This window comes from Haemaphysalis longicornis, unplaced genomic scaffold (assembly GCF_048455015.1).
Source record: "Haemaphysalis longicornis isolate Haplotype H1 unplaced genomic scaffold, Haemaphysalis longicornis Haplotype H1 scaffold_9, whole genome shotgun sequence".
NCBI classification, from domain to species: Eukaryota; Metazoa; Arthropoda; class Arachnida; order Ixodida; family Ixodidae; genus Haemaphysalis; species Haemaphysalis longicornis.
In genome coordinates, this window is record NW_027526460.1 from 167,407,131 (window position 1) to 167,428,953 (window position 21,823).

At 51.9% G+C, this 21,823-nt stretch overlaps 1 protein-coding gene across 4 annotated transcripts in view; it reads left to right on the plus strand.

Moving 5' to 3' along the window:
- Positions 1–21,823, plus strand: part of LOC144151967 (snRNA-activating protein complex subunit 4-like) — a 288,952-nt gene that overhangs the window by 152,085 nt on the left and 115,044 nt on the right. For all 4 annotated transcript variants that reach the window (XR_013319020.1, XM_077683153.1, XM_077683152.1 and 1 more), the window contains exons 13-14: positions 3,382–3,473; positions 18,836–18,930. Coding sequence is in view for 3 of the 4 variants with exons in the window: in XM_077683153.1 (XP_077539279.1) it covers positions 3,382–3,473; positions 18,836–18,930 (187 nt within the window). In the remaining variant the exon portion in view is untranslated. The remainder of the gene's footprint in view (positions 1–3,381; positions 3,474–18,835; positions 18,931–21,823) is intronic.

The following is a 21,823-nucleotide window of genomic DNA, read 5'->3' on the forward strand; positions in this document are numbered from 1 at the left end:
CATTTCAAGGTCCGACGCAACACCACATGCCTTACATGCCCGCATGCTTGGTTAGCGTTTTGCACAGCTATGCGACAACGGCAGACCATGAAGTCCCTGAAGACAAGCTTGGACGTAAGTTCTGGGAACTTGAAGCCATGGGAATACTGGGAGACGACCAAGAACGCCACACAAGCACAGTATTGGAGGATTTTCAGCTTACTATTTCCAAAGTAGATAGGCGATATGAAGTGGCTTTACCGTGGAAGTTTGATCCGAAGGATACCCTTGAAGAGAACAGATCCGAAGCCCTGCGACGCTTGAATTTTCTAGTTAGGCGACTCTTGAAGAAAAAAGATTTGCTAGCAAGATATGACAAGGCTATACGGCAGTATCTGGTCGACGGGCATGCTGAAGTAGTGCCAAAGCGTGACACGTGCGACGACAGGCCGCTATACTACATGCCCCATAGGGAAGTTCTCAAAGAAGACCGCGTCACCACAAAACTTCGAGTGGTCTTTGATGCCTCTTCGTCCCGACCACCCAGCCTTTCCCTGAATGACTGCTTGGACAAGGGTGTGAATTTGAATCCGGACATTCTGGAACTTTTACTGAGGTTCAGACGACACAGATTCGGACTAAGCGCCGATGTTCAGAAAGCCTTCCTGCAAATCTGAATACAATAAAAGTACCAGGACGCTTTTCGATTGTTTTGGTATTCAAGCGTACCGGCAAGAACTCCTTTAGATGGCCCGCCGATCTAATCACGCGAGGTCGTTCGGCTGAAGAGCTACTCGGAAACCAACTGTGGTGGAAAGGTCCTGACTGGTTCTCAGCGTTCACCCCCACTATTCTATGCCAAACACAGTACACGTCGTACTCACCGGTTGCACACGAGTCATCGAAGCCGACGTCGTAGATATTCACAAATTCAGCACCTTGCATAAGCTGATCACAGTAATGGCATGGGTATTACGGTTCTGTTTCAAGACACGTGAGCGTCCCAAGGGTCCGCTCACTACACGCGAAATCCAGTCAGCGGAGTGGTTTCTGATAAAACAAGAGCAAGAGAAACACTACAAGCAAGAACTCGCCGATTTAAAAACATCGAGGACTTGCAAAACTTCGCCTATCATGACGCTTCAACCATTCATTGACGACTATGGCCTGATGCGCGCCCGAAGCCGACTGTCTAATTTTCAAGTCACCGAAAAAACTAAAAACCCGGTGATATTACCTACCAAGACCATTTGACGGACCTAATAATTACCGCTACTCACCGTAGACTCCTGCACAGCGGGGTCATAGACGTCCTGATAGACCTTCGCGAACGATTCTGGGTACCAAAGGCCCGTCAGCGCATCAAATCCATCATTTATACATGCCCAACTTGTCGAAAATACAAGGCGAACCCAGGTTCTGCTTCTACACCACCGGTTCCAGCTGACAGACTTCGGAAGTCAAGCCCGTTTCACGTCGTCTTCATTGACTTTGCTGGACCACTGCTGGTTAAAGATGGAGTGACAAAGACGTATATTCTTTTGGTAACTTGTGCCGTGACGAGAGCCACACACTTGGAGAAAGTTTCCAGTCTTAACACATACTCATTCATCTTGGCATTCAAGCGATATACAGCGCCAAGAGGAGTGCCCAGTACCATCTACTCCAACAATGCCAATACTTTTAGACGCGCCAACCAAGCGCTTCGACAACTCTTCCGAGTTTGCGCTTCTCCTAAAATTCAAGACTTCTGCACTAAACAGGCGATAACTTGGAAGTTCAACGCAGAAGCTGCACCCTAGTGGGGAGGTTTTTGGGAGAGACTTGTTGGCCGCGTGAAGCGAGCACTGCGAACTGTTCTCGGCAGAGCTTCAGTGAATGCAGAACAATTGAACACCATCCTGTGTGAAATTGAAGCGGTAGTTAACTCCCGCCCGCTTACTTTTGTGAGCAATTCCATCGATGAGCCTGAAGTTTTGACCCCAGCTCACTTTCTCATCGGTAAGCGACTGACGGCTCTACCCACCGTTCAACTGGATCTCCTGGAACAACATGCTACCGACATAACCAAAAAATGGTATTGTCGACAGTCTCTGATGAACGCATTTTGGCTGCGATGGGAGAAAGAGTATGTGCTTCAGCTTTCATCGTTCCATCATGTCCATACAAAGAATTCCGCACCTCTCAAGATTGGAGACGTCGTCCTTATAGAAGGAAGAGGCCCAAGAGGATTGTGGAAAACGGGAGTAATAGAGCAGACATTTCCTGGGCGTGACAACGCAGTTCGTGCATGCAAAGTCCGACTTTCGGCGGGACAGTTCTTGACGCGTCCCGTACAAAAGTTGTATCGCCTGGAAATCGTCAAGAGCCCGGGGGAGGATGTTGTCGAAGTAGAGGAGGAAGAAGGGGGTGTGCACACTATCATAATTAGTAAATAAAAGGAAGTGGAAGTGCGTTTCCAGTTCTGCCCTACCCTGGCGTCCTGGTTTCTTGCGGTTCCCAACAACAGCTTTGTGTGCATTGGTCTGAATATGAGTTAGGGAAATATTCATTTTGGAGGACGTGGTTGTGGAAGGTGTTAGATTGTCCTGGCAACCGGTTGCCATCTGTTCAGGGAAAAGTGGGTGTCTCAGCGGAGTCATGCGTAATGTCCCCGCACGGTACCAGACCGTCTTTGCTCCGTGCATGGACTCCGTGCATGGACTCGGCCTGATGTCGCCGTCGAGGTCAGCCCTGTTTGCCGAAGTGTCTCGCTGCCTCTTCAGCCAGTTCATTCTCCGGCAGGGACGAGTGTTTTGTCGTCCATACATGGCTAACGCCAGCAGCTGTCACCACCAAAGGCCGAAAGACCGGGCTATTCGTCCCTCTGGAAAGAACATTATTTGAGCCCATACAGGTAGAAGGGGGGGGGGGCGAAACGGAAGGAGTCACCTGGGCTTCTTCTTACTACTGCTACTTTCCCGCTCTTCCCCTGACATTCCCCTCATTCTCCTCCTCCCGCATCCCACTACAGTACTCCTCCAGAAATTTTCTTGCCGACTTGCCCCATGAAAGATTGCCACATCGTTCTATATTTTACGGTTAATTGCAGTTCTGGAATATTTTGAGTTTTCACAGCTAAAGAAATGTGCCAGGACATCTGAGCCGGTATATCGACGCCCTGACTCAAAGCAAGAACCAAAAAACAATGCACAGTCAGCAACGCTGACCAGTTTTGCATTAAACTTCACGAAAGGCCTACCGAGGTTGGAGGACTTTCAAGTTGTCGTTCAGTAAATGTGCTAAAGGCTTTGCGTGTGCACGAAACGCACGATCTCGTCCGCTGTCGAGAGCGTCGTATCCAAGCGCACATTTGCTTAAATGTTGCGACCTTGGCGCTTCACCGGCCCGTTTTGGTTTCAGATGCTAGTGGCTGCTGTCGAAGCACATGGAGAGCACTGGACCCGCGTCAAAGATTTCGTGCCCGGAAGGACTGCGCTGCAGTGCCGGGACAGGTGACTTCGAGCGCGTACTCAATGCGCAGTATTCGGCAGACCAAACTGCCTTTAAGCTGGAGCACTAAGGGGCGAATGTGATTCACCTCTTTTAGTTTTTCTTTGGCTACTTAAACGCGAAAATGTTGGTATGTCTCTATGCCTGTCAGTGTCTCTGTCGTGGATTGATTCGCCAGCGATGATTAAGATAATGCTTCAACGAGACGTTTGTGTAGACAAAACATGTGCAATCTGGTGGTAATGTTCATACGTCAACGTTGTTGAGCAAAAAGAACAAGATTAGGCATATTTCTTTTATTTCGATAGTATATCAGGCAACACGTCTATACTGTTGCGACCGCGAAGGCCCACCCGAGCCGAGCCCCGTCGCCTCCTACATACGTTTGGTAGCGTGGTGTGAAGCGAGCGGCCAGCCGCTGTTGCGGTCGTGAAGAAGACAATAAGCCGTAGGCTAACGTAACTGTTTACTTCATAGCGAGAGGTGAGCCGAAGCCAAAGAACAACGCCCCGACGGGCGAGGCAACAGTACAGGACTCGAGCAGAGTGACAGCAATGATTCACTGCTCAAACAGGAATGAGTTACAGTGCTTGAGGGACTTGTATTTATACCCAAAAGCGCCAACGGTCAAAACAGCGTTCCCTCTAGATTGCGCACACGCCACGAACGTCACAGACACACACAGCACTCTTTCCAGAGTTGGTGAGCAGTCGGTAGTAGCGGCGCACGCTGGGTCCAAGAGAGGGGAGAGAGGAGGTCTCTCCAGCGGACGTGGGGCTTCTGTGTCCTTGGGACAGGTCTGGGCCTGTTGCGTCGGCACGCCATCGAATGTTTATTGCACCGACAGATACCCAGGCAGCACAGGACTGTTCGGCCTAAATTAAGCCGGTGTACTTTGGCCGGTGATTTTCTTTCCGGCCGTTTTCCGGCAGCCATGTTCGGCCCATGTCCAAATGTGGGCCTTTTGGCCGTATACGGCCGTACTCCTATGGCTTTCCAACGGCCAGATTCCGTCGGCCAGTCGACCGGCTGAGGTTCATACGGCCAGATTCCAGCCGAAGGGCTCCGGCCATTCCGAAGCCACCCGTGTACGGCCGAAGTACGGCCAACGGATGATAGCCAAGATGCGGTCGTCGTACTCCAGCCGGACTAAAGCTGCCGGAAATACGGCCGTAGGTTAACTGTACAGAGGCCGGTCACTGCATGCCGCGCAAGCAGATGACTCAGTCGCGCTGTGCAGCAGCACAAAGCCAGCATTTTGGGTCCAATGCAGCCACATCAAAGTGAGCCCGCGCGCAACCACCAGCAGTCCAGCCTTCAGCGCAGCTTGGCTTAATTATCAGCGTCAGTTGACAACAAAATTCATTTATTAAACAATGCTCACAAATCGTTGTTCATTTATTGCTGTGCCCCTTTTACGGTCGAATACTGAAAATATTCAGTTCTTTGTAGAACTGGAATAGATGTATTGTCCATGTCCTCATATCTTCTGTGGGGCGGCTTACCTGCAATAAACGGGTAAGGAGTGGGTTGCGGGAGGCTGTTGAATGTCACAAAAATGAAAGTGCCGCTTTTAGCCAATTTCATTTAGGACAATCTTCCTGAACACTTTCATGCTCTGACTAAATCAACTATTTTTACAACAGTTCCTTGACAGTTTTGTTGTATATAAAACCAGCGCGAATGCTTTTACGAAGCGTTTTGGTACTCCATAAAAACTGAGGAGCATTGAATATAATTTCCTTCACACAAAAAGTAAGTCCAGTATTTGCCCATTTTTCTTGCAAAGAAATTTCTACTGAATAATTTTTCTGAGGATCTTTCACAGGGCTGACCCTAGGAGAGATCGAACAAGTTCTTTCATTTTCAATCTATTTTTTATGTTGTTTTCATGAGTTACGTGCATACCACTTAATATCCCAAAAGAACTTAATTTTCCTCTAATGTCGTACTGCGGTAAAAAAATTCTAGACGCGTTGCGAATGCGCCTTCCTTCAGGTGGCTGCAGTTGTATCCCTCTGTGCTCTGGCAAGGAAAGGCGTACGTCTAGAGTTTCATAATTTGTTTAAAACCAATAACATAGCAAGGGTAGTATTGATACAGCAAACCTTGGATACTGCAACGAATAAAACAATAAATATTCCATTGGTGAAGTTTGAATGCGCAAGGTTCTCAACCCGTCGGAGGCGAAGTTGCGGCTTCGGAAGTTTATTTATTTATTTATTTGATACCTGCTTGCCTTTGCATTAGAGCAGGGAGATACATAACACTAAGCATCAAATATGAGACCAAATAACAAAATATGTTCACAAAGCGCGGTGAAAATCGTCATTATAAGCAGTTTGTAGAATCAAACGTGAGAGATAATTAAACTCTCGTATTTATCTAACATAAAATGATTCGCGCCAGGCGTCACCTTTAAAGAAAGTTAATAATTTGCTTTAAGCTAGCGGTCCCACTTTGGGATACGTAGGATGGCGCTTAGATATACTTCTCCCTTCTATTCCAGCTTTCGAATGATAGATATTACGAAAAACTTTCAACCTGAGATTTCCTCTCTGATCTTTCCCGTCTTACCATTCAAGATTACTTTTACTTTCCCTCATGCTGAGTTGTCAGTTCCAATTACCTAATACAAATCGCACTGACATATTCTGTATGTTTTCGAGCGTATCAACCAGCTCTTTGGTGTAGGGATCCCAGAAAACACATGCATACTCCAACATTGAGCGCACATGAGTAAAATACGGCTGTTCTTTTTATAGTAGATGGAGGTTCGCTGAAATTTTATCCCAAAAATCCAAAAACACGTGCAGCCGTAACTTTTGTGTTGTGAACGTGCCTATTTAAGTTCTAACATCTCCTTAAATAAACTTCTAGTCATTTATATTCCCCGGCCGTTCTTAAAGCAGTGTAATTTACGGTATACGTATTCAGTTTGAATGAAGGTTTTCTTGTAAAGTTGACGTTAACACACTTTTTAACATTCAAGTAGTTTTATGAATCAGCACACCAGGATGTCATTAAATTAGAATCATGCTGCAGGTTCATTCGCTATCAATTCATTCGCTTCGAATGAATCACGTTCATTCGCTATAGTCCTGTAAATTGCACAGTCATTACCGAACATCTTGAACAAAGATTTGAGGCCAAAAGTAATAACATTTATATATAAGAGTGTGATGACTGGCGTCCCACGAGTGGGGAAAAACCCGGACGACGGCGCAGAGCAAGTACCTCGAGAAGAAGAAGAAGATGGTGACCGGGCCAATTTCCCTTAGAGGGTGTGTGCCAGGAGGGGAGTATCATCATCATGGGGGGGCTGGCCTAGGAAGCGGAGCGAGCGGCGGAGGTTCCGCAGGGCAGCTGGACCAAAACGACCGGCAGGCGGTTCGAGCCTTTCGTGGCTTTCGAGGTTCAAGGTTCGTGGTCGCTCGAGCGGGGTGACGTCCACGGGCCTGTGACACCGAAGACCGACGTCGCCGTTCGGGAAGCTGTCAGATCGCCGAGACGTCCCTGGGAGCCGCAGTTCCGAGGCAGGGCCTAGCGAGCGGAGCCAGTGGCGCGTGACTCAGCGGAACCGCGACCGGTCCGCTGTCTTCCGAAACCCTGCGGCGAGGACGTCGACGCCGTGGCGACAGAGCGCCATCACTGTGGGACAGAGCCGTGAGCGTGGCGTTGTCAATTTCTCCCGCTTCTCTCCCGAACTCTAGTGGGTCGGACCTGTTTGTATTTTTTTATTTCGCTTGTGTGCGCGTTCCGTCCCCAATATATTCAGTGTTGAGTTATCTGCTCAAGACCATGGCGTCAATTTTCTTGTGATCTTCCTCCGCGAGTCACACACCCGTCAGCTTAACCCCAACGTCCTCACAAAGAGAAACGAAAGAGGGCCCGCAACTGACCCTTGGGTAATTCCTGAGCTCACGGGAACATATCCGGACGAACAACCATTGAGAGCGACCGACTGCTGTCTTAGAGAGATATACTCGGCTATCCATGCAATAACCTATTCATTCAGTTTATAGCCCGCAATGTACTAACAAGAAGCTGATATGGAACCCCTCCAATTGCTTTTTTTGCAGTACAAGAAAATGCTGTGAACTACTTTAGGCTTATCTATTGCTACAGCCAAATCGTGCGTGAACACAACAAGCTGCGTTGAGCAAGAAAAACCCGACGAAATCCGTGTTTGCTAGGATGCTGGCGATTATGTTTACACAAATGAGCCATTTCCGAAGTGTAGCTAAGCTCACCGTTAAAGACCGCAACTAAAGTAACATCCAGGCTTCGTCATTCACAAGGCTGTGTTGTTATGGCAAATTTAAAATAACACGCGTTTCTAAATAGACAGTCATAAAATCCTATGAAGCAGGTACAAAGTTGAGCCTACAAATGCACGAGCTTAGCCTCTTCTACCTTTATCACCAACAAAATAGTGCAACATTGTTTTTGCAGTATTATTGTAAGAAGAATAGCCGCAAACTTCCGCTTTGGCGCCGGTTGCGCTCCTGCGTAGCTGCCGCTTGCCCGACGCCCTTTTAAGGCCACTTATTTTGGTGAACTACCGCCACCTCGGGTCGATGTCTCCAATGGTTTCCGTTTCTTGAGGGGGCGAATAGCCTCGAGCTGATGCGTCGATGAAGCTGGCGGGAGAGGCGTGGTAGCGGCTATGACTGGCGAGGCTTAGCCGTCGGTGTGGCACAGTCGTCTTGTGGCAATAAATTACATTCCGATGGCCTAAAAGGTTCCCTGGTAATGTCCAGTGAGCCCTTGCAGCTTGCCCGTTCACCTAGAAGACTCGTTAGTGTTTAACGAATGAAGTTCGTTCATTTAAAACGTAGAAACACCGAGCGGATAAAAAAACGTGTCTGCGTCATTCGCCTCCCTAACGGCTCTTTCTTTACGCAGGGAAAACTGGTCCTACACCGGCGCGTCTCCTTCCAAATACGTGCAAGAATTCTCGGCGCCCAGACCCGTGCCGTTGTTCGGCTGTACGCCGCTTACCGAAAGAATGGCGTATAACCTGAGACCTTACGTAGGCTCGTCTCCTCTTGAGCACGCTTGCCAAAAATTCTGCGGGCGGTCGTTCGCTTGCCTTAATTCGGCCGAGGACCGCTATCCGAATGAAAAATGTACATTCTGGGGCCGTGCGTGGGCTGGTCTCCTGTGTAACACCGGTTGCCCGAAGAAAACGAATATTCTGCCGCCGGACGCGCGGTTCACCGTTGAAAGAGCGAATGGGAGGCAACCGCGCTCCGGCCGGTCTCCTTTCGAATACCAACTGCCACGAGAATAGGGATATTCTGGGGCTAGTCGCTTCCCGTGCTTCGGCTGAACACCGCTTCCCGAAGGAAAAACGGATGCCCCAAAGCCGTACTTGGCTTTAGGGCATCCGTCCAGGCTTGGCTAGGCCAGGCTTGGCTAGGCAATCTACGTGTTAACAAAGGATATGAATTCTGGCGGCGCGGAGCACAAACATAGGCGTGCACGGTATGACAATACTTTAAAGGGACACTGATGTGATTTGTAAACATTGCGGGATTATGAGCGAAAATTGTAGTCAGGTGTCCCTAGGCCCGGTTTCGACCACTCTGAGAGCGTTTACGCGATTTTATTTAGTAGGAAAATCAATTAGACAATGCTGTCCTCCTCTCTGCACCCACGCCCGTTTTCTGTGGTGTTTTCGTGTGACGTCAGCAGGAGATGAGCTGGAAAATGGCTGCGCTACTGCACGGTTCGGCGACCAGCCGACCTACCGATCGAGTCAGTCGGCCCAGCGTTTCGTCCGCCGGCCGCCGACGGGTCGTCGCTATTTGCTCGCTCAATTGCAACTAAGCCACAACACCTTTGTGAATGGAAGAATGTGCCTTTCTTTACTTTGTTAGTTTGTACACTGTATCAACCTCCAACTCCAGGTCGCTCCACACGAGCGCTGCACAAGCGCACTTGCGATGCGTCGCTGACTGGTACGCTAGTAGGAAAATCTAAGGCCACTTGAAGGCGGGAGAAGAGTCAGCGAAGTCAATATAGGTACTAAGGAAATAAAAATTCCCCCGCATTTCCCCGAGGGGGAGAATGTGAAAGTGCGAATGCACGGTTGTCGGCCCGCTTGCGGCGCTTGCGCTCGGCCCCCGCAGCCCACCGCCTCGCCGCCTTCTCTTCCATCTCTTCCATCGGGTTTGTAGTATCACGTGTACACCACGCAGTTATCAAGCCGCTATAACGCCGCTGAGTCGCCAACGCACGCCGCTGACGACGTAGTTTGAATGCGTTAAAGATATAAGGCGCGTCACTAACACTGATATCAGCGTCGCGTCCGTGGCTTGGTCGGTAGAGCGTCGCGCTGCGGCCGCAAAGTCCTCGGATCGAAACCTGGCGCCGGATGCTGTTTCTTTTTTAAATATAGAGGAGCACTGCGGACGCCGCCGCCGCCGCCGCCGCCGGCGGTGGATGGTTTGGGGTCGCTTATAAAGTGCATTCGCACTTAAAATCAACTGATACTTTTACCGTACAGCGTAAAACTAGGGAGCAGGAAGCACTTTTTGGCTGGCCGGACAAGCACAACGGTCAGAAGCACGACTACGCATCTGCGAACGCTCTTCCGTCTAAGAAATGCAATTGCCAGACGTGAGATATTGTGGAAACTTGGGGGACGAGAACTGCACGAGCGCAATGCAACAAATAGTCACCTAAGCCGCTTGAAATACTGAAACTAAATGAAAGTGTAAACTGGTTATACATTATATATCTTTATGTCCGAGGAGAGTGTGACAAGAGTGAGAGTGTGACAAGTGTGTGGCACCCCCCTGACCCTAATCTTCGTTGGCCGCTAAGTTCAGTGGCCCCACCAGGCTCAGTGGGCAACATCATGTGTGGCTGGCAAATAAACACCAATGAGCACAGCCGCTCGCGGCCATTAACCGTCACCACCAGCACGCTGCAGGTCGTCACTCGGCTGGAGGGTTTCCCGTCCCTCCCACGTTCACGATTGCGGGCCAAATCGTGACACTGGCTACGAAGGAAGAACCCCGCGCAGCGGCCGAAGCTACCGAGAGCGCCGAGACACCGCCGCCTCAAGCCAGCCGCCATTGCGCCATGCCGCCGTACGGGAGGCTCGAGCCGTGCTAGGGTGAAGGGTCCGCCTGGCCTGTCTACGAGGAACAAGTCGGCGTGTTTTTCCGGGCGAACGAGACACCCAAGGCCAAACAGCGCGATATTTTCCTGGACAGCTGCGGGACTCGCGTCTTCGCTTTCCTGCTCGACCTGTTCAAGCCGGCCACGCCGCACGACAAGTCGCTGGGTGAGCTGCTCGCCACGCTGCGCTCACACTTCAGCCCGGCTCGGTCGACGTTAATGGAGCGCTTCCGCTTCAACAACCGGAGCCGCCGAGACGGTGAGACTCTCGGGCAGTTCGTCGCAGCGCTGCGAGGGCTGGCGACGGCTGCTCCTTCGGGGAACAGCTCGACTCGCTGCTCCGGGACCGTTTCGTCTGCGGCATCAACGACCCCGCCATGCAGACACGACTCCTGGAGATTCCTGACGCGTCCTGGACGATGCCGTGAAGGCAGCGCTGGCGATGGATGATGCGGCAAAGGACGCGGGTGAAATAGCACGTGCGGCCGGCTCACCGTCGACGGAGGCGGCAGTTAGCAAGATGGCGACACGGCATCGCAGGTGCAGTCCTTGCGGTGGTGACTACCCCCCCCCCCCTCACAGTGTCAGTTCGCACAAGCGGAATGCTTTGCGTGTGGAAGAACTGGGCACATTGCTCGAGCGTGCCGAGGGGGGACGGTGAACGGACGGGAGCAGCATCCGGCGTAAAGCACATGTTCCGCGCCAGGCCACGGCCAAGGAAATCGGCGCAAGGCTAGGCGGCGGGGACGTGTGGCAGCAGTTCGGGTTTAGCAGCTAGTCTTCACGTCGTGGCCGAAGACCCGCAGATTTTTTACATGTGGCACACGGACATACTTCAGTCGTCTGTGCAACCGTATATGCTGCCCGTCGTAGTTTGCGGGTGTCCCATTTCCATGCGGTGTGGACACGATGGTCAGCGGGTCGGTTATGGCCAGGAAAGTATTGAAATGCACCTTCCCTGGCGGGTCCGTCGAGGCGTCGGGCGTCATGCTGCGCAGCTACACTGGACAGCTCGCCCAAGTCGAGGGTCAGCCCACCTCAGAATTCGCCTTGGCGACAGGGAAGCCACCCTGCCCCTGTATTTGACCAAGGGGTGGTCACCAATGCTGCTGGGGCGGAACTGGATCCAGGCGTTGGGCGTGCGGCTACCGGAGTACCAGGAAGCAGTTCGAGTGCTTTAAGACATCCCGTGCCTCCTGACCAAGTTAAATGCCCTGTTCCAGCCCGGGGTGGGCCCATTCACCGGCACGGTGGTGAGCATTCATGTCCCAGAGGGAGCCCGGCCCCGGTTTTTCAAGCCGCGCCCACTGCCATACGCCTTCAAGGACGGGGTCACCCAGGAGCTGGAACGGTTGCAGCGAGACGACATAACCTGGTGCCCGTGAAATCGTCGGACTGGGCCGCTCCTATCGAGCCAGTCCTCAAGCAAGACGGCAGTGTATGAATCTGCGGGGACTTCAAGGTCGCCATCAACCCCGTCGCTACCGTGGAAAAGTACTCGCTGCCCCGCATTAAAGATCTCCGGTCGGCGTTGTCCGGGTGACACAAGTTCAGGAAGCTAGACCTCAAAGATGGGTACCAGCAGCTGGTACTGCAGGATTCGTCCCGGAAGTACGTCACCACATCGACAACTGCTGGGACTCTTCCAGTACACGCGCCTACCGTTCGGCGTGGCCTCAGCACGTGCCCTTTTCTAGAGGGAGATGCACAACCTATTCAGGGGCATGAGGCACGTGGCGGTGTACTTGGACGACATCCTAGTGACCGGTACAGACGACGAGGACCACCTGCAGAACCTGCACAACGTCCTGGCACGATTTCAGGATGCAGGGCTGAAGCTCAAGCTGGAGAAATGCATTTTCTTGGCCCCCAGCGTTGAGTACCTGGGCCACGTCATTTCCCAGGCAGGCCTGTCCCCGGTACCCCGTAAGGTTGATGCTGTGCTTAAGGTGTCCAAGCCCCCAAAAAAGAAAGAGCTGTACAGATACCTCGTCCTTATCAAGTTCTACAGGAGCTTCCTGCCGGACCTGTCGTCGCATCTACAGCCGCTCCATCTCCTGCTTCGAGATGGACAGCAGTGGGCCTGCAAGAAGGAGCAGGACTTGGCCTTCCAGCGCAGCAAGGACCCACCAAGGCTCCAGTGCTGGTGCAATTGATCAGGCCAAGCCTGTCATCGTGACCGTAGATGCGTCGTCGCCCACCGGGAGAAGAATGTCCAGGAACGCCCTGTGTCGCTTGCGTCCGTCGGCGTCATGCTGCAGAGCAGCGGTACCGCCAGCTGGATAAGGAAGGCCTGGCCCTCATGTTCGCGGTCGAGCGCTTCCACCAGTACCTGTGGGGCCGGAAGTTCGAGGCGGTCACGGACCACAAGCCGCTGCTGGGATGGCTGGGGCCTGGGGGGTCCCAGTGCAGGCATGGCCTCGAGTGATGCGCTGGGCCTTGAGGCTCGCGGCCTACAGCTGCCGGCTGGTCTACCGTCTGGGAAAGGACCTGGCACCTGCTGATGCCCTGAGCCGATTGCCCCTGCCGGAGGTGCCTGGTGCGGTTCCTGAGCCTGCCCAAGTGTTCATGCTGGAGCACGATTACCCGGAGGTGCTGTCCAGATCGTCAGTGTCGCAGGAAACCAGCCGGGACCCAGTCTGTCACAGGTCGTCAAGGCGGTATTCCGAGGGGAAGAGTTGGCGGAGCGGATGTACAGCCACAAGGCTGCCGAGCTGAGCCTGCAGCAGGGCTGTCTGCTGTGGGGTTCCGGGGTGGTGATTTCACAGAGTCTGTGGTCCAGGGTCCTGCAGTTGCTGCATGCGGGTCATCCAGTCGTGGAGAAGACCAAGATGGTTGCCGGGTCCCACATTTGGTGGCCTGGCCTGGACCAGGACATTGCTCGCTTGGTGCAGAGTTGCCAAGTCTGCCAGGAGAACCAGCGAGCGTCGCTTCATGTGGAGATCACCCCCTGGCCATTCCCTGAGAGACCCTGGTCCAGCCTGCCCTTGGATTTCGGGGGCCCCTTCAAGGACCACGACTTCCTGGTGGTGGAGGACGCCTTCTCCAAGTGGGTGGAGGTACTGCCAGTCACTACTCCCTCGGTAGGAGCACCCATTGCGGCGCTGCGGCAAGTCTTCGCAGCTCAGGGGTTGCCGGACGTCATCATGTCCGACAATGGACCCGCTCTCGCCAGCGAGGAGTACCTGGCCTGGCTGACGAAGAACGGAATCCGCCAGATGATGGTTCCGCCGTACCACCCTTCGTCGAATGGTGCTGCCGAGCGGGTGGTGCAAACTGTGAAAGACAAGCTTAAGAAGAGCAAGGCTGGGGATTTCCGGACGCAGGTTGCCCGGGCCCTGTTTCAGTACCGGACCACACCCCACGACGTCCCAGGCCGCGCCCCCTGCGAGCTCCTGTTGGGCCGGATGGTGAAGACACCGTTGGACAAACAAACTTGGGGGTGAGGGGTGTGACAAGTGTGTGGCGCCCCTCTGACCCTAATCTTTGTTGGCCACTAAGTTCAGTGGCCCCACCAGGTTCGGTGGGCAACATTGTGTGTGGCTGGCGAATAAGCACCGCTGAGCACAGCAGCTTGCGGTTAGTCACCGTCACCACCAGCACGCTGCAGGTCGTTACTCGGCTGGAGGGTACCCCGACCCTCCCACGTTCACGATGGCGTGCCAAATTGTAATAGACAGAGGTGGGTCACGTGACCATTTTGAACCCACCTAGCTTTGTTTGTCACGGTGGCAATCAGTGGCCCAGCCATACTACCTCTCAAGTTGTAACTTCCCGTTTAAGGCGGGGTTTAGTGGTAAAACCGAGGAGTTTGATGCTTCGGGCGTTGAACATAGAGACAGGAGGTAGAGAGCGGCGAGACCTGCTCGACGCGGGCCTTGCCCGATCTCTTGCCCGACCTCACAAGCCATGAGTTGTGAATATGTAGTGTAAATAAAGTGTACATATTGTACATTTTGAGTTTGCTTGGAGTAGACCGTCGTCGGCTATGTGCCGTCGGCCAACGACCCAGCGAGTTGTCGTTCCATTGGATCGTCGATCATCGACAGCGGGCGACCGATCCACAACTTTGAAAGTTTAACGGGGAGCGTTGGAGATAGGTGGATGAGGCAGGAGAGGAATTTACGTGGGAGGGGTGGCAGAAGGCTATCGCTTTTTGACGACATTTGCAGCGATGTGCGTACATACGCAGCCAACATTTTGGCTAGGTATACCATCACTCACACACGCACGACCACACAACCAACAAGCGTGAACACCCATGCACAACAAAGGCGTGTGGGCACTTATGTATGATCTTTGTATGATCTTGTATGATCTTGGGCATGTATGATCTTTGGTGGAATCTGCCACATAATTGCATACGCCTACCTCTTTGGTATGTCTGTGGTATTATTATTATAAAACCGGCCATCGTGCAGGGTTGCCCCGCCTAACTTTTACAAGTGCCTGAGATCATTTCTTAACGCGTCACAAAATTGTACCTAATATTTCGTGTTTTCCATCCGAAGCGTAACCCCAACCATAATTGACAATAAAACACCGCTTGCAACGCTTACCATTTATTTAGCAGCTACAGAAACCACCATGTTAAGACGGTGATTTGGGCTAGTTGTTTCATACTATCTGAATTCGAAACGCCCTACTAGTGCTGTTTTAAATTCAGGTAGCAACCATCGCGGGATCATCTCTATTTCTCCAACAAACCACCTTCTAGCTAGTTTAAACAAAGAGTACTTACTCTCCTTTGGCGCTGATGAGATCACCTCCATTTCACCTTGCGATAAACGCCGCTATAAAGTGACCCCTCAGCTTCGATAATCTGTCCATTTTTACCCTTTTCGCCTATTCCAAGCCTCTGTAGCCCCGGATACATGGACTCGACGAGAAAGGGTCGAGTCGACTGACGGGTTCAGCTACCTCGACTCCTCGTTTATATGAACCTCGTTCAAAGAATCGAGATGAGGGGAGCGCAGGGGTTCCCAGAAAAAGAGTTACCGTATTTTTTGACGATTTTAATGCGCACCCTCTTTTCCTATAAGGTGGCCTAAATATTACTGTGCGCGTTATAATGGGGCTCAAAACCAAAAAAACTTTAAAGCGGCCAGCAACATTGCCATGCGGTGTACACGAAGTCCCCCACAGCCAACTCAATCCAATAAAAAACAATCCGTCAACACCACGTGAGTAAATTTCGGGGGCCTAATTTCTCAATGGCATGCCGCGTACCTTGGTCAGTTGTTGCACATTTTTTGTGCTTCTGAAATTAGACCGTAACACCTACATTATGAAGATCAAAACACTTGAAATCGCAAACAGCTTGAATGCTCCCTGGTATAATTTCATTGCCAGCAGGAGCTGGATTAGCAATCTTATAAAGCGCAATCGTTTTTGGCTTCCACAGCTGCATACGCCAAATGAAATCTCTCTTCCAGGTACATGGTCTTTTTCATCTGCACCTACGTCTTTTTCATCTGCGCAGTACCGTCAGTGTCAAATTATTTTTTTCGAATTTTCCTTTGCGAACTTACTTGCGCGTTACGATGGGGGGCGCGTTAAAACCGCGCAAATACGGTTTTGTGCTCCCCGCGCCCGGTCGACTCAGCCCGATGAAGGAGCCAACCCACCCCCTGCCTCCGGGTCGACTGTACTCGCCGCGACGGCTCTCCGACCCAACCCGTCCGCTTATACATGGGGGTATCGAGTCCAAAAAAACCTGTTTATTTCGACTCAAGCCGCCTTCGTCGGGTCAATGTAAACGGGGCTTGTGAAGGATCTCCGGTGGCACTGGGTGACACACGCCCATTGGTAACCACTATCTCGGAAAACGCCCTTTGTACCCAAATTTGTCATCTGTTGATTTTGCCGGCTCCCAACGCCCCTAATACGCGAGGCTGTTCCTGTAGATGGTGGTGGAACGCAATTTATTAGCCTTTAGGAGAGGGGTTTGGGAGAGGAGGCCCGGACTCTGGCTCAGGGGAATCCGACTGCCATGGACGCGGCCTTTACTCTGCCAACCAATAGGTGCTGGCCCTCAACGGAGGGGCTGTCCAGGATAAGCCTCCAAGGCCTAGGAGCATGACGGGATGGAAAGGGGATGCTGCTGTTAGTGATGGCTTGTAGTGGTGCCTTTCCTTAATCAAGGGAGGATGAGTAACGATCCGAAAAACCGGAAGAGGGGCGGGTGTGAGGCCCGGGTTGTGACTGCAAAGCCACAACATGTGTTCCAAGGATCCGTCGCCTCCACAGAACTTGCACTGAGGTTTGGTAAACTTCGTTGGGTAAAACTGGTGGAGTATGACTCGACACATGAGAGTGTTTGCCTGCAGTCGCCTTAGCATTGTCTGCTGTGGCTTGGTGAAGTTGGGATGGGGATGTGGTAGCCGCCATCGCCTGGACCGAAAATGCTCAATGATTTCAGCAAAAGACATTAGGATATCGTGTATGTAATCCACGGCCTAGTCTTGACAGAAATTGGTGTTTCTGTCACCGGGCGGAAAAGGGCAAATTTGAGGGGCTCGACGCTTGTGGGCCAGGCACGTTAGAGCGCTGGTCGCCGCTTTTTTTGCGGAAGTTTGCTTTCAGCATAAGGGGAAATAAGATACACCCCGCACTCGCGAAGGAATCGGACCAAGGGGCCACGATGTGGTCCTTGTATCCACGGCATGAAATCTGGCGGACGTCCGGGGCGCGGGCCGTAGGTGGCGATGTGCACAGCGCGTAGGCTTCGCAGAGCAGGGCAACTCCACACCAGGTGCTCTGCTGTAGCGTGTTCAACTGGAGCGGGGCAAAAGGGGCAGGTGGAGTTGAACGGGGCATGGTTCTGACGTGGCCAGGACCTCGTCACAGCGGGCGTGAGGGCGACTCCCAGGTGAAGACGTCTAAGCAGGACCTCATCTTGGCGAGACGAACCGGCCAGGGAGATCAGAACCGATCGGGGGTATGAGAGCGCGCGCGGTGCGCCGTAGACGTTCTTTTGCACTGGCAAGGTGAACACCGTTTGACGAAGGTGCAAGAGGAGCTGGATATTGCACACGCACGGGGTGTGTTCCGGCATCTGCAGCCTGCATTGCGGGGTGGCTGTTCCGTTGGCGCCATGACACGCGCACACGACATGGATAAGTGTCCACTATGTCCTGTATTTCTAGCAGAAGTTCCTTGGACGTGAGAGTTTTACGAAGCTCTCGTACAGCTGCCGACGAATCACTGTAAATTGTACACTGTGGTGGAGCATGGTTGATTACCAACGATGTGTGTAGCAGAGCATCCCGCACTGCAAGTTCTGTCTGCGTTGATGGCCACTTCGCTGTTGTTATGTAAGTGCAGGTCACTGGATCGGGAGCCACAGTCGGACAGAGTAGAGCGGTATGAAGTAAGGTATCAGAGCACTGCCGTCGACAAACATCAGCGTAGAGGAAAGGCTAGCAATGTCCATAAAAGGCGGAATCGGAGCACCAACCCCCCCGGGATCAATACCGGCAACAAACAAGTCGTGTATCCGTTAATTGGTGAAACTTCCATGGGGGCCGTATATTGGTGTTTGATAGTGGTGGGGCTGGTGAACCGGTCATGTACGCGGCAAGAGCGGCGGAATCAGGGTCAAGGGCTTGTTGTTTGGAGGCGGCTTGTCGACGCTGATGCACTAGCCCATCAAACGTGTTGAGTTGCGCTTTCTGTTGCAGAATAGGGAGGGGGGTGAGGGCTGGAAGACCAGTTATAGTTCGCATAGCCGAATTGTTTATTGATTCGACTAGTTCCCAGTTTGACTTTGTAAGAAAGTGGAATTGCGCGTGATAAACTATGCGAGGCTGAAGATTGGCTCAGACAAGCTTGAGCTCGCTCATTGCCTTTGTTGCCTGAGTGTGCCGGGGTCCAAAGCAGGTGGAATGTAGTACTTGTGTGGCGGCGCCTTGATGAGGGGGCGAGCAGAATCTCCTGGGCTTTCTTGGAGACGACCCCTGAGAGGAAGTTTCTGCAAGCCTCTGCCGAGTCAGAGACAACGTAGATGCTGGGGGACATTGTTGGTGCCTGGGCAATGGCCAAGGCATCACTTCTTCGGCTTCTGGGACTGAGACCGGTGGCAGGATTGCCGTAGCGGAGACGGTGTTGGGGCTCGCTATAGTCACGTTCGCGTTTGTATATCGAGTTCACAAACCTCCATCTCTTGTGTCTCTAGATGGACACGCGTAATGAACAGGGGAAGCAGCAGACGCTCTTTGTTTCTGCCCAGGTACATGAATGTCTTCGCTGGGAACTTCACCATCGGAAAGTGGAGCCCCGAAGAAGACAGCAGGCTCATTGAGCTGGTCAAGGCCTACGGCCCAGGTGAGGCACTTCTCGTGAACTCCGCCAAAAGCTACGGGAAAGTGGCCAGATGAAACCGCGTGCCTGAGATTCCGGAGGACTTGCATGTAACTTTCGGGGTCGTGGCCTCACATGTATTGTTTCCCTCCAATGAGGGACAAATTTTCGTGGATACAGCAGGTGTACTGTAATTTCATTTCGCTCTCTGGCCTTGCTGATGAGCACGGGTGCGTTGACGCAACGCGAGAGGGAAGACATGCGAGCGGAACGTTGCCACAAACACTGCGAGGCATTGCAAAGTGGTGGTAGTAGTCGTAGTGCGCAGTCCTTTTTCTTCGTAGGCAACTGCGACAGGTTGCAAAGGGGTTCGTCCCACCTGCCCTCCTCGTCTTCCCTGTGGCGCTGGGGGCATGCATTACACCAGCTTTGCTCCTTAAAACGGTAAGGAGCACGCGTAGTTGGCGGACGTCCTTCCTGTGCACGCGGCCGCTAAAGCTGCTTTTCTGCAATAAAGCTCGACTTTGGGCTAGTTGGGTGTACATGACACCTTGAAAAACAGCGCGAAAACACTCGGACGGAGAGAGGGCAAACAGACCCGAGTTTCTCGACAGTGTCTGCTTGCCCTCTCTCCGTCGGAGTTTTTCGCGCTGTTTTTCAAGCTGCTTTGCTGCTGTGTGTTGGTCGGAGCAGACAAATCCAGAAGCATGAGAGCGCAGACACGAGGGGAGAAGCCGGTAAATTGTGCTTCTTCTGCGCACCAAAAGTGTAACAGAGGAGGAATAGGAAAACTTTATTAATTTAGAAGACAGAGTTAAAGGGAGGTAGAGGCGGTAAGCCTCTGTAGCGTAGATGGTATTCCTCAGTCCGGGACCCCATTGGTCGAGGCCGCCGCCCGTCCCCGTTGGACGAGAGCCCGCTGAGACTCCAGGTCCGAGCAGCCGGACAGGGCCGCCTCCCAGCCCTCCCTCGTTGGCTTCACTTTGACTTTTAACGCTGGATTATATTGACAGGCCCATACCATATAATACGTATCTGCCCACTGACCACAGAAGTTACACGAACCCGAGAAGGAAGGGTTGACGTGTTTGAGCATTGCAGGGGTGTAGAATGAGCCCGCCTGCAGCTGGCGAAGATGACGCTCCTCAGCTCTATCCAGGCCCTTGGCAGGCACTGCGAACGCCTGCCTACCGAGGCGCAGCTGTGTTGTGACCTCAGAGAATGTGGTTAGCGGGTAAGGTACGGGCGGTATACGCTCACAGCCTGGGAAGTCAGAGGAACTCCGGGGGAGAGACGCACGGGCGGCTGTGTGCGCAGCCTCGTTCCCCTGCACTCCCTGTTGGCCAGGTACCCACACAAGTTGTTTTATGGTGTCGGATATTTCTGAATTAGCATTTGTTAGAATTTTTCTAGCTAGGAGTGCTACCCGAATCCTGGTGAAGTTTCTACAAGCCTGTTGAGAGTCAGACATTATGTGCGTTGCATCAGAGTGAGTGGCGGCCAGTGCTGCAGCCGTCTATTCAGGAAACTCAATTTTACTCGTTTTCACCAAGACTCCATCCACCTGTGTTCCCTCGTACAGGACCGCAACCGTACAGATACCCCTCGGTGTGGGTCCCGCTGCGTCTTCATAATACACGCTATTACGGGTGCCATATTGTTTTGTTCTGGCTGTTGCTCGGGCTTGCCTTCTCCCTGAGTTTCGGTCAGGGTGCATATTACGGGGCAGATGTTTACGATTAGTTTGCGGCGCCAAGCGGGAGGGATGTCCACTCTGTCTTCAGTGGTAGGGGGTAGAGCGCTGCGGAGATCCCGAACAACCTGCCTGCCAGTAGTTGTCATGGGCAGTCGCATGATTTGGCTCGTGTGCTGAGCCTCTATGGGCTCAGTGATCGTATTGTGCATCCCGAGCTGTGTTATACGTTCGGTGGATGTTTTAGAAGGGAGTCCAAGGGCTCTCTTAACAACTGCCCTGATCATAATGTCAAGTTCCTTAAGATCCCATGGTCGTATCTTGAGATAGGGTACTGCATATGTTATGCGGCTGATGATGAATGCCTGTACACACTAAACTTTTTTACACCCTTTTTGGCCGAAAAGGGTGTAAAAACCTTGTCCCATAGCTAACACCTTTAAAAGGTGTTTTCGCAAAAAAAGGGTGTACGGACGAAAAAAGGGTGTAAGAACAAAAAAAAGGTGTTGAGGATGCTCAACACCCTTAAAGGGTGGTGAGGACGCTCAACACCCTTAAAGGGTGGTGAGGACGCTCAACACCCTAAATAAAGGGTGTTGAGCATCCTTACACCGTTATTTAAAGGTGATGGCATGCGCAGTACCATCGTGTTGCGCATGTCATCACCATAGCCTTGGAGGCTTGCGACCTATCACCATGGTGTCCTAATGGAATTCATGGCGACAGGTGTATGTCTGGAGGCTCTGTAAGTAAATGAAATGCAACAATTTATGACTAATGGCACAATTTTAAGTTATATATACAGTGATCCCTCGTGGCATCAAACTCGGATATCTCGAAATATCGGTTAACTTGGCATGACACACAAAAAAAAAACGTAGTAGTCTGAACCAAAAAAGAAGAAATAATAGAACTTCACAATTTCATGGACGTGACGATCACAACATTGGTGCACTAGAGGGACCACTGAAAACCGCTATCAGTGTGCTCACTACGCATTAGCATTCAAGTGATACAACTAGACAGAACTGGACCCCCACTACAATTGCAATCATGTTTTCTGGTGGTAGCTTCCAAAAACAATATCCCATGTGATGTGCACCCGTAGAGAACTTGTATTGGTATTTGTCGTCACAACTTTTTTAAAAGGCAGACAATCACATTTATAAGTTCTATTAACCATAAATTGCAAAATTTCTTTTGTGTCAAAAATCTTGAGACTCA